Source organism: Mastigoproctus giganteus, chromosome 2 (genome assembly GCF_048544385.1).
Source record: "Mastigoproctus giganteus isolate SK-2022 chromosome 2, ASM4854438v1, whole genome shotgun sequence".
NCBI classification, from domain to species: domain Eukaryota; kingdom Metazoa; phylum Arthropoda; class Arachnida; order Uropygi; family Thelyphonidae; genus Mastigoproctus; species Mastigoproctus giganteus.
The window spans coordinates 181,244,520-181,257,353 of record NC_143576.1 but is presented as its reverse complement, the minus strand read 5'-3'; the positions used below and the strand labels follow the sequence as shown (position 1 = coordinate 181,257,353).

General features: G+C 35.5%; 1 protein-coding gene across 1 annotated transcript in view; it reads left to right on the top strand.

Moving 5' to 3' along the window:
• LOC150089806 (uncharacterized) overlaps nucleotides 1–10,116 on the top strand; it is a 31,744-nt gene extending 21,628 nt beyond the window's left edge. Inside the window, exons 4-6 of the mRNA XM_090368828.1 lie at nucleotides 5,294–5,428; nucleotides 7,765–7,863; nucleotides 9,942–10,116. Coding sequence (XP_090224954.1) covers nucleotides 5,294–5,428; nucleotides 7,765–7,863; nucleotides 9,942–9,986 — 279 coding nt within the window. The 3' untranslated portion in view covers nucleotides 9,987–10,116. The remainder of the gene's footprint in view (nucleotides 1–5,293; nucleotides 5,429–7,764; nucleotides 7,864–9,941) is intronic.
• The last annotated feature ends 2,718 nt before the right edge of the window (nucleotides 10,117–12,834 follow it).

The window sequence follows — 12,834 nt, the reverse complement described above, 5'->3', positions numbered from 1 at the left end:
CTACGTAAATAGTTTAACTAATGTACAAGTTAGTGCATTTCCATCATTGCAGTAAATTGCCAATTACTTAAATAGTTATAAATTGACATCATTAAGTATATCTGATATTGTGAATACTCTCACGAGTTGAAAAGATATTGCACTACCTGGAATGAGTCACCCTGTGGGGGGGAAATGATGGTGGAATTTTGGCTTAATTTTATTTTGAATATGTATAATAATAATTCTTTATTAAATATTCCTTATTTGTTCTGTTCCCTTATAACTATATAGACCTCTATTTCTTACACCCCCATGTACACATCTGACTTTGCTTCACAGGAGAATTCCAGATTCAAGGGAACTTCTCAATTATGTATAATTCCCTTCGGAAAGGCTGAGTGTTCAGGAATAACAAACTCACAAATTAATAAACAACAAAGTTTATTTACATATATATATATATATAGCGAGCAAATAGAATACGTGAACAGAATTTATAAATAACTAAACAATAGAATCTAGGAGCGAGAGAAATACTGGAAATACTAAAAGGAGAGAAATACTGGAAATACTAATAATATATATATATATATATATACACAACATAATATACAATTGAATATAAAACATGTAATATGCATACAAAGTTAAATCAAGGATACCTTGCATATATTATTCTTATTCCTGTTTCCCTTCACTAGCTAATCTGAGTTGACCATTATATGAAAACACTTGATTCATTCTTCTTGCCCTAACTAACTCCTTGGATACAATTGTGTTTCTTATATTAACAATCAATATGCTACTTTCATCATTATGCTCTGTGTTCTCACCATTCTGTTACAATATACTTGTAGACCAATCTTAACCTTCCTAAAGTCTCTATTTGTTATTAGTCTTTCAGATGAACCAACAATTCTTCATCAATACAAACACTATATTCAATTATCTATCCTCAAAACATATTCAAAGTTTCTCATATAATTCAATTATCTGTCCTTAAAACATAATCAAAACTTCTCATATAAACTTTATTATCCTTCTAATATATTATAATCATCTGAACAACAATTTAAGCTATTACTTATCTTTCGTTTCCCTTGCATTTTACAATAACCTTTTTTAATTAATTAAACTCTGTTAGTATATATAATTTACTTCCGAGATAATTTATCTATCATTTTACTTCTAGTGCTACCCCTTTTTTTTAATTAATCACTATACTGTTTCACTAACAGTCCTTGTTAACTTACAGTACTTACTATATTCTCACCTACTTCTATCTTTTTTCTTTCCTTTCCGGGGAAGTTTCAACCTTCCATTTTTGGCTCTCTGAGGATCTCCTTCATCTGCTTCACCTGAATCTGCTACAGATAATTTTCAGGAACTCTTGGCTGCATGGGACTGGCATCCTTTCTCCACCTTATTTGGGCTACCTTCCATTCGCTGCTTCCTTCCTTCTCACCGAGCTACTAATTCCGCATTTTCGCTCCTTCTCTCTCTCCACCTTATTAAAACTTATTCACAAAAAGAAAATTCACAGGGCATCTCACACTAAATCCTTCTCTACTCCACGTTTTACAGCTCATCCACAAGGAGATAGCTCATAGGGTGCCACCCTCGCTTCTCCGCTCCACCTATTAAGAACTTCTTAATAAATTAAGAAAGATTTCGCAGCGCTCGTTTGCGTACGGGTCACTACCCTTGCCTTTCTTCCGATGTGGATTAGACTATAGGATACGGCCACTGCTCTTGCCTTCCAATGATGGACAGGCTTATTCTCCTTACACTCCATAATTTCTAACACGACAAAAAACTCAACTGTCAACTGTTACCAACTCATATTTTCTACCACGACCAAACACTCAACTGTCCATGTTACTAACTCATTTTTACTTACACCGACGAAAAAACTCAACTGTCTGTCCTAACTCTTTTTTACAAACGCCGACAAGAATCTCAACATTGTCTCCCCCTAACTCATTTCCATAAACACCCACATAAACTCAACTCAGGGTTCTGTGTCTCTCTCCCCCTGTTCACTCACTTTTTTCATCTGAATTACGTACCACCCCTATGTGTCAGAAATGTCCTTGTTCTGAGTCTTAACCAATCTTTCTCATTTTGTCAACTTTCACTCCGTTCTATTTGCCCATTTTATTTTCTCAAGCTGTCTCCTTATTGCTGGATCTAACTTCTTATTTTAAGAAATTTGTAAAATTTCTCAGGCTGTCTGTACCTTTGAAGTCAGCCGCTTATAGTTATACTTTAGCAGACTTATTTCACAAGGTCTACAAAACTTGCCATCACCGACAGCCAGACGCCAGTCTTAAATCTAATTCCAGCATTTGTCCCGTATTTACTTCCTGTCTCTTCGAAGGATGTCACCAATCAAAGGAATGTCCCGACAGTACCATGGTCCACCCCTTCCAGAGTTAACACCTATTACCAACAGCAGTTGCTACTCGTTTCCATTGTTTCTGTGTGCTGGGAGTCGAAGTGTACCCAGGTTGCTAATAGCCTTTCAGCTTACCGCTCCCCTTCTATAAACGTTATCTAATTTAATCCCTTGCGAGTGACCTTAGTAATATGCTTGACTTGTAAGGAAATCGCTCCACCATATTGCTATATTATAAGTTTTACTTTAAATTAATCTCACTTTTCTATAAAATATTATACTTGTAAGATTTTACATCTTACAACCCATGCGGCACCATTACGGAGCTTATTGCAACTCATTATAACAATGTTTTGGGTAAAATGCCCACAGTAAAATGGCACAGGCGGACATTTTTTTTGGAGTTTGACGGACAGCACGAGGAGTTACAGAAAGGAGAGTGAGAATAGCGGAACCCGAGAGAAGACCGGAATTTCCTCGCCGAGTCCCGTACTCAGTAGATTGATTCGTCTTTATTTCGGTAAGTCATATTGACTCCCTCCTGTTATATATAAACATTACTCCTCAATAACATGATTATTATACTAGTATTAATAAGTTACAGTATATCCTAATGTTGCTATCTTAAATAGCCCCACACTAGTATTGGCTCTATTACACTTCTCTATTGATAATACGATGTTTAATAAGTTAAAGCATTTCTATGGGTGCTATCTTAAATAGCACAACCTTTAGGATTATCACCCATTATGATTCTTTGACAGCAAATGTAACCAGATTGTCACATGCCAGTACGGGCTAGAGATGAGCCATCCACACGAAGAGCTCATCAATTACCATATTAAAAACCATTGTTAAAATCAAACCATTTATATGTAATCGGTCTAAATTGGTGTAGCTAGATAAGGTATTATTTATCTGTCACTGCCATTAGAGCTTGAGTGTATTAATCATGTATGTACAATTTCTTTAGTATGATTCAGTATTAAACTATGTTTTGTTTGAACATCTCTGCCTCAGACCAGCTCTTCATTCACACGATGATCAGAATGTAGACGTTAGAATAAAAGAATTTGCATTGCGGCACTCGAGATCTGACTATAATTGAAAGGGTTTTGTAGTGAATAACACAACACTGGTCAATGCTGCGAGTTCTATTCCCTTCTGAGGAATAGATCATTGAGGGCCGAGACCATTGTCCTACTATAAAAGCCACTAGGCAGTTGCATAAGTATACTGGTATTAGGCACGGAAACAAGTACACAAGGAAGGAAACCAGTCCCGCAACACAGCTAGTGTCGTCCAAAGAAGCCCGAACGCGAACAAATAAACTACCAGTATAACATTTGTTTGTTTGTTATTTGATTTTTAGGAGCATTAGCAACGAAGGCCATATTGCTCCGGAGATATGGGGTGGTCATTGCCTGACCTTTCCGCATCCTCCGTATTTGGTGGTCACGGGCTCGATTATTATGTTATTTTTTTGGTTTTTAAGAGCATTAGCAACTAGGGCCATATTGCTCCCGGAATATGCGGAGGTCATTCCCTTGACCTTACCGCATCCTCCGTATTTGGTGGTGACGGCTCGAACCCCGGTCTAATCAAGAAGCGTGTCCTGCGCACTGCTGCTCCTGCCCACCTGGCTACGGAGGTGCCTCGTTATAACGAGTTGCATTAAGACACAACAAGTTGCCAATATCATGGCAACTCGTCGTGAAGGTATACACAATATGAGATATTGTGATGATGATGCCAATTTATAACTACTTATGTAGTTGGCTATGTACAGAAATGATGCAAATGCATTAACTTGTATATTAGTTAAACTATTTACTTAACCTGAGGCTTTAGTCCTAAACTATACCGTAATCTACATTACTCCACACCGTCAGGCATCTCTCATATTGGGGATTTATACTCCGCAACTGGGATGTCATCATTGTACCTTTTCTGAAATGACACTTTTCTGAAATTTCCCTCATTCCAACCTTTCCTTTCTGCTTACAAGCTCACCCTAACCTTATCTCATAATCCTTCAATATAAATACTGCACAGATAATTTTAACATTAGTATTATTATTATTTTTTAATTTGCCTATTACACGCATGATGTTAAGACGGGAACGGATTATTCTCTCTGTTTGATAAAAATAAACGACTTTACGTATTTTGAGTTTTTGGTTTTACTCATCCCTTGCATCAACCTTTATTCAAAAGAAACTCACAAATGTAAGGATTTACCAAATCATAGTGTTAAAGCTGAAAACCTAAAATGAAAAGTGTTGATAATTCTAAATTTAATGAACGAATATTGATAAAGTTTAGGATTCATTAAATTGCCGATAAAAGACAGAAATTCAGAGCATATCCGTTCTATTCGTATCGGAATTTATTAAATAAATTGAACTGTATGTCAAAATATGTTTTATAATATTATATTATTTAAATAAACTAGATGCAACTAGACATAATATTTTAAGAGTTTAGGATTCGATATCTATTTAATATCGCTGCAGATACACCACAGACTACTCTTAAAGAAAAACTACAATCGGTGTGTGAAAATCATCATTTCATCTGTATCTCGTATTGGGATCATCCTTCATAACGAGATACCAAGCATTGCACTACCTCGAATAAGTAGCTCTTCACTACAATAGTTTTCGCTATTAGTGAAGCGTTACTTATTGCAGTAGTGCAATACTTGGTAACTCGTTTTGAGGGATGAGCACAATACGAGATACAGATGAAATGATGCCTTTCACACTACTACCGTAGTTTTTCTGTGATTTTTTTAAGAGTTTTATTCTATGGTTTATCTTCACCGATATTATACATATATTATATTATATATAATAACATGTAACAAATTATAATATAATATTGATATAGTTTTCCATTTTGTTCTTACAGATAATAGATATTAAACTTGATTGTGTGAAAGCTGTCGGAGACGATTACTCCCAGGGCTACAAAGATGTTATCAAATTCATCTGCAAAGATGTTTGGAATGACACTGACTGTAACTGTAACCATAACGTTAGTGAGGTAAACTTACAAATATTTCTGGGGTTTATTATAAATGTCTTACAAAGTTTCTCATGAAAATACTTTTAATGATAATTCAGCGAGGGGTAAAGCAGTCGAAATGATACTTTTCATAACCTTTTATTAGCAAGTTGCAAGGATAAATAGTAATTAAAAGTCAATATGATTACTGAATTTTATAAATACACTAATAATTTAAATCGTAATTTAGGACGGAGGCCGAGTGACGTAACTAGCATTTTTGGATCCCTACAGAAAGAGCCCCAGACACTTTCCCTCTACTTTTTATTAAAGTGAAACGCCATATTTTATTCTCAAAATATTATTTATATTTTTAGTAGTTTTCAATAAATGTGAACCATAAAAACCAAAACCAAATTGGGATGTCAAAATAAAATAAACAATTTAATAATCTACAACACGTTATAATTAGATCAAATCATAAACTGGTGGCTAGTTGTAATGGGAAAAGTTTATAAGACGTTGCATTTGATTCAGCAATATTTATAATCTACTGGCAGCATTTGAGAAAGCAAAATTCCTTTCAGTTCTTTTAAAGTATACTTAGCGTGAGAAAAAAGACTTTACCCTTCCTGTACATAAATTATATAATGATTGACGTAAAAATCGTTTTTACTATTGTTATTCCAAAAAAATTGTAACGAAAAACCGTCATGCGAAAGCGATACGGAATTTACGATACGGTGATCACAAACCAATACTTTCAGTAACCGATATATAATTATTATGAATAAAATAAAAACATTGTTATATTATTATCCATGAAATATATTAATATCTGAAAATTAAAATGTTTTTCACGCCTGCCGATGAATCTTAAATGTAAAACTGGTTAAATATGCTAGCGGACACATTATGTATCTGATACAGAATTACGTAAATTTTTTTCATTAAAAATAAATGAAAAAAAATATAAGAATCGATCCTACCTCCCTTACTGTGCGGTGAATTGAAATATCAATCGTTTATCCCTCATGTACAGTTTTGTAATTTAACTTTTTTAAACAGAATCATATAACTCGTCATTGCCTTTTAAGTTTACTGTGTTATTTACTTGCAGTCATCCACATCTGTCGTTCTCTAATGTAGCATCAAAGGGTGCATAAACAGGCTTTCCATTTTTTAATATTTATGTGAAGTAAAGAGAGGCAGAAAGCGTCACAGAAGTTATTTCAAGACTTCCAGAAAATGATAGTTTACAGGGAGCAGAGTGGTAGACGAGTGTGGACTGTCATTTCATTACGTAGTGGATTTAGTTGGGGTTACTACGAAAAATTTCGGTGGAAAGCAACGAACACTTATTTACAGTCAGTTGACAGCTTGTTTCGTACACCTCTCTCTCTCTCTCTCTCTCTCTCTCTCTCTCTCTCTCTCTCTCTCTCTTGCGAGGACGGATTGGATTTTTGGATTAATTTCCAAACAATGAAAGCCACGAGCCTTCAGTGGATTGCCTTCATACCGTATGTTATTCTAACCCCAGTTCGTCGGCATGATGAAAAATTGGGGATCGGCAACATAGACGCACTTCGTGCAGCAAGGTGGTTCGATCGCTGCTGCTGCTGCTTCCACACAATGTGTTGTATAGGCCTCGGTCCGATTACCTGCAATTGTGGAGGAAGTTGTAGAGCTTTTTCATAATGTAGCTGATAGGCGAGAAACGTTTTCAGATTTCATTTATGTAAAAGAAATAAATGACACAAAGAATGTGCGCAATTTATAGACAGATGGCCGTATATGCGAAACTATATTTCGTCCATTCATCGTCAGTAAAAAAAAAAATAATAAATAAATAAAATATATACTTCGTCTTAATGTTCTTAATTTCAATAAAATAATTCAAATGAATTAAATAGTAAGAATTTCACTGTTCCCATGTGAAACTGTAAGCGGATTCGACTCCTTCACTACGTTCTTTGGATAATCGACGATCCCAATCGTTCAGCTTTTTTTTTTTTTCCTTATCTGACCATCAGCACTCACGCTTATACATACGCCTACATGGTTACGACCTTCCCTTTTTAAATACATCGACGACTGTTGACTTTTGAGGCACAAACGTATGCTTGTCAAGCAATTAGAATTTGTAGATTGGCATCCAACACAAATCTCTTCGAAACTCATCTTGTTTGTGATATCCCTACATCCTGCTGGCTTTTTAACCTGTTTCTTCTATTGTACACATTTAGTCCGCTTGGTTCACTACTTTGGAAAGGTTGTCTGAATTCTTTTGGTGGTACAATATGAGTATTGACTACTAAAGTGAAATAACAATAAAAATTACTTTATAATTATTTTAATATAATTTACTCGTATAGATTCGGAAGCAATATGTGAACTGTATCTTTCAAGAATTCAGAAATGCTACTGGGTCATCTTTTATTTCACGAATAGAAGGCTACATCAAAGCAAGTGAGGTAAGCTAGGCTTCCTTATGTCATCAACAAAATAAGTTTCACAATTACGCCTGCACTATTATTATGCATTCGACGGAAATGTACACTGAGTGCCACTTTATTAAGTATACGTATTCTTTCATGAAATGGAGTTCATCTTCAGCAAAGACATCACTTGTTCATAGCATGCGTTAAAAAGTAGGTGAGCAGATATACAAGCATACTGCACATGCGTGGAATGCATTACGAGAATAGGCAAACCGAAAGATTTAAGTGCCTTTGAACGCAGCGTGGTAGCCGGCATCATAGGAGCCGATATGAGTATTTCAGAAACACTCAACCCTGATGAGGTTTCGACGTAAGATTATGCGTTGAGGGTGGCGAGATGGTTCCAATCACCAAAAACATTCGGCCAGCGGCAATCCAGTGGTCGAAAACAGTTCGTTGATGCGAGAGACAAAATGATGGCGATAGGCTTGTGCAGGGCAACAGAAATACTACAGTCAGTCAAATTGAAACACATTACAGTAGCATACAAAGAGGCATTTCACAGTGCAGAACGCATCGTACCTTGGCGCCTCCGTAGCCAGGTGGGCAGGGGCAGCAGAGCGTAGCACACGCTTCTTGATTAGACCGGGATTCCACCCCGTGATCCACCAAATACGGAGGATGTGGAAAGGTCAGGGAATGACCACCGCATATCCCCGGAGCAATATGGTCTTAGTTGCTAATGCTCCTAAAAACCAAATAATAATAATAACAACAATAACATCGTACCTTGTCACAGATGAGGGTAATGTAGCTTCGACCGAACTAGGGTTTCACTTCTGTCAAATAAATAAATAAATAAATAAGACGGTATACAACGGGTTCAAGAATAGTAACGTTGGGCAGTGGATGATTCCAAAAATATTGCCTGATCTGACGAAACCTAGTTCTTAGTGTTTTAAGCTGACGGAAGGACCCGAACATAATGAAAAGAGCACGGGACCTATCCTGTCAGGTGTCAACAATGAACGCAGATGGTGGTGAGGCAATGACGTGCACAGAGTTTTAGGGATACACATTTGTAATCCTTTATATCAGTGGAGCAACATTTGGATGCCACAGGTTATCTGGAAATTATTTCCGACCAGATGCATGAGCATCCCTTTATAATTGAGGTCTATCCATCTGCGAATGGGTTTTACAACAAGATAATGCACCACGCTACAAGGCATGAATTGTACTAAACTGGTTCCACGAATAAGAAAGCGAATTCATCATATTGCATTAACCATAAGTCGTCAGATCTCAATTTATTTGAGCACCTGTGGGATGAGGTATAAAGTGCTCTTTGTAGTAGAGATCTGCAACCATTATATCTGTGACATTTGCGGGGAGAAATTGAGCCAGTACGGACTAGCAATCCTGTGGCGTTCTTTCGTCATCTCGTTGTGTCCAACCCACAAAAAAATCCAGATTCTTCTGAGCTCTACAGAGGGGCCTATTTCCTATTAGGTAGGTTTTCCCAATAAATTGGCTAATAAAGTACACTCAGTAGATATTCTCTTTCACATGAACCTATTATGAATTTTTATTATATAATTTGAGGTTCTTTGTAAATATTACTCATTTATGTAATTGAAAAGTAAGCTTATGTGTATGTATTGTAAATGTCCAGCTATATACATATAAGAGAGAGAGAGAGAGAGAGAGAGAGAGAGAGAGAGAGAGAGAGAGAGAGAGAGAGAAATTTGACCTTTCATGGTTACAAGGGCAGTGATTCCATTGGAAGGAACAAATAATTATTGTGAAGCGAAAATGTATCAGTAAACTCCACAAAATAATGAATCGGCTTGTCTTAATTATGTGCTCCAACTAGGGATTATTAAGGTACTGAGCAATAGAAAACAGACAAACATTTTCCCCTTCATGATGCCTAGCTGTTAATTCTATCAGCCCGGTGTTCTTATCAGGAAACTCTGCTCTGATAGGACAGTGTAGAAGCAATATCTTATAGTTTGTTCATTTAAAAATTAATTTTGTCCTATAGTTTCATTGTATTTTATAGGTTAGTTGTAACTTCAAATTTTGATCTTTTTTATTTTATTTTACAGGATTGTGGAGTTGATATCAGTCATGTTCTGTGTGCATTAGAATAACCTTAAACATTTTATAGTTGCTTAACTGTCTAATGGCTATTGATCAGAAAAAAAAGCCTTCACATTTAATTAATTTTATGTACAATATATGATGTATAAATTCTTTTATTGGCAAATAATATATTTTTAATAATGTAATGAAAATTGGATGAATAAATAATTTTTGTTTTAACATTGCTTATTTGTGCGAGTGTTCGTTTGGTTTTGGTCATTCATGTGAATACATTATTTGATTATTTCATTTGCAAAAGTCATGTCGGGAAATTAAATGGATTTTTCAAGTGAGAAGGATTAGTTAGTTTCGATGGAAGCCATTGAGTCCTCTCGAAACCTTTTTAAATCCAGCAAAGACAAAAAAATGTACAATGGATTTACTTGGCAGAAGTTTCTTGGGTGTGATGATTCAAAGCAGCTCAAGTACTCCGTGAACATTACAGTAGTTTCGATATTCCACATTTGTCATTTGGAGAGATCTAAAATTGAATTCATACCGTCAGAGATGGGAAAATTCTAAAAATTCTCTGATTACGCAATCTTAGATGTCAGATGTGGGACATTGAATTTACCTCCCTGACTTTTTCTGGGTTTTCATCCCACACAATATGAAAATTATCCCGCAACAAATGCTTCCGCAGGCAGCAGGCATAACAATCGGTATGAAATAGAGTAGCAAAACAAAACAAAACAAAACAACAACAACAACAACAACAACAACAACAACAAAATTGAGCATTACAATAGAGCCTTGTACTTATGCATTCATTCTAGGCAGGCCAACAGTCACACTACGTCTAGAAATCCCATTTCAGGATCGAGAAAACACTAAGCATTTGTTGCGGGATAATTTTCATATTGTGTGGGATGAAAACCTAATTGACTTCGAATAAATGAAAGTGATTTTTCTTGTAAAAAAATTTCTCTGCACTTTTGCTGCCATTTCCATAAAGCTTCCTGATAACATTTTTCCATTATATTTAAATATTGCAACCGGGATTGGCTTATGCAAGATCTAACTTTATATGGAATTATGACACTGCGAATTTAAACACGATTTTTTATGAATGCATTTGAAACCACTAAGGAAAGAATTCTTATTCACTTATACGAACAGACTGATCATTTCGTGCATTCAGTCTCATATAATTTATGCTATTTTCAGTGTAAATCAACTTATTCCAAAATAAATAATCGCTATATTGCGAGAGGATATTATCGTATTCTGTTTTTTATTTTTTTTTCTTTTGCACTGGAAAAGAAATGGTGTGATCTTATGGCTTCAACCGTTGAGCGCGAACGAACAAGTGGTGTCACTGCTGTCGTAAGAGCCTGACGTCGACTGAATATTTATGTTTGTGTTCACGTGTTTTCAAGTCAGTCGCAGAGTAGCAAACTACGGAATTTACCTATAAGTTATAAATCACGAATTCTGAAGAGTCTCTCAGATTATAGAACTAGCCTAAAACGTAATTTGCACTTCCTTTTCTGTAAAACAAATTAATTCGTTATCTCATATTTGGCAGTAGTATATACATCTTTATTCTAAATTTGGTTAATATGTGTTTTTTTAATTAAATCGATGCGCTTTTATATATTTGCAAAATTAGTGGATTGCTTAATGGAAAATTTTCGCTAAAGAAAATTTAAATTTGATCTTTTAGATTGCTGATGATATTTCTAAAGAAAACAAAATTAATCTGGTATAATTCTATAAATAAATAGCAGTCCACAGAGAGAAATATGATGATGTTTGTTTGTAATGTGACACAACTATCCCAACAATACCTTCGACTTGACAACAACAGTATGGATTTGAAAGGAAACTTTATCGCAATAATCATAATAATAATAATGGAAAAAAATTCGTTAAGAAAACTTAAAATTGATCTTTTAGATCGGTGGTGTTGGTGAAGAAAGTGTACCGTACTACGAGTACGAACCCAGGCAGAACTACAGTCCCCAACCCACAAGCTATACTGGGATCGCGCCATAATAACGGATAGGACAATTCCGTACAAGAGACAGGAAATAACCCTTGTGAATAAGAAGGAAAAGGCTACCTATCTGATTGACATAGCAGTACCCAACAGTGACAAACTGCAGAAAACCCATGGGATAAAAATCAGGAAGTTGACGAACATAAGATAGGAGATTAAAGATATGTGGCATATGTAACAAGTAACGACCATCCCGATCATCATGTCAACCACAACAGGTATGGTGCCAAAGTCCCCACATAACAGCCTAGCAGCAATAGGTCTCCTAGCGAACACCTACAAGGAACTCCAGACAGTCACAATCCTGAAAACCTATAATTAATAATAATAATAATTATTATTAATTATTACTTTTTTGTATCTCCGTTTAAATGATTGGATCTATGAAGAAACTGAGTATCCAAAATTTTTCTCGATATAGTCTAACTTTTAAAATCTTTAAATAAAAATAAAACCGTTAAAACTGACAAAATAAAATAAGTAGAAATTAAAAAAACTGTCGGCATCGATATGATGCCTTTTTCAACTATAAAGTGATTTGAATCAAAGCAGTGAGTAACCATACATATCTGAGGATGTTCGGACATATGACTCCAACCAGTAACGGATCGCAGTCCAGTGCATATCAACGATTTTTGCATCACTTGGAATGAAGCTATATTCCTCCCGCCAGGGATGCACGGGCAAGAAAAACAATCATATTTACAAATGATGCAAGCAGCCAGACTAAATAAAAAAAGGTTAGGACGGATCTCCAGAAATGTCTCTTCTTAGAACAAACTTTAGATTGTTTGGAACTTTTCTCGATCCAGAAGCAAGTAGGAGGCAATATTTTCTCCATCACGTTCTCGCAG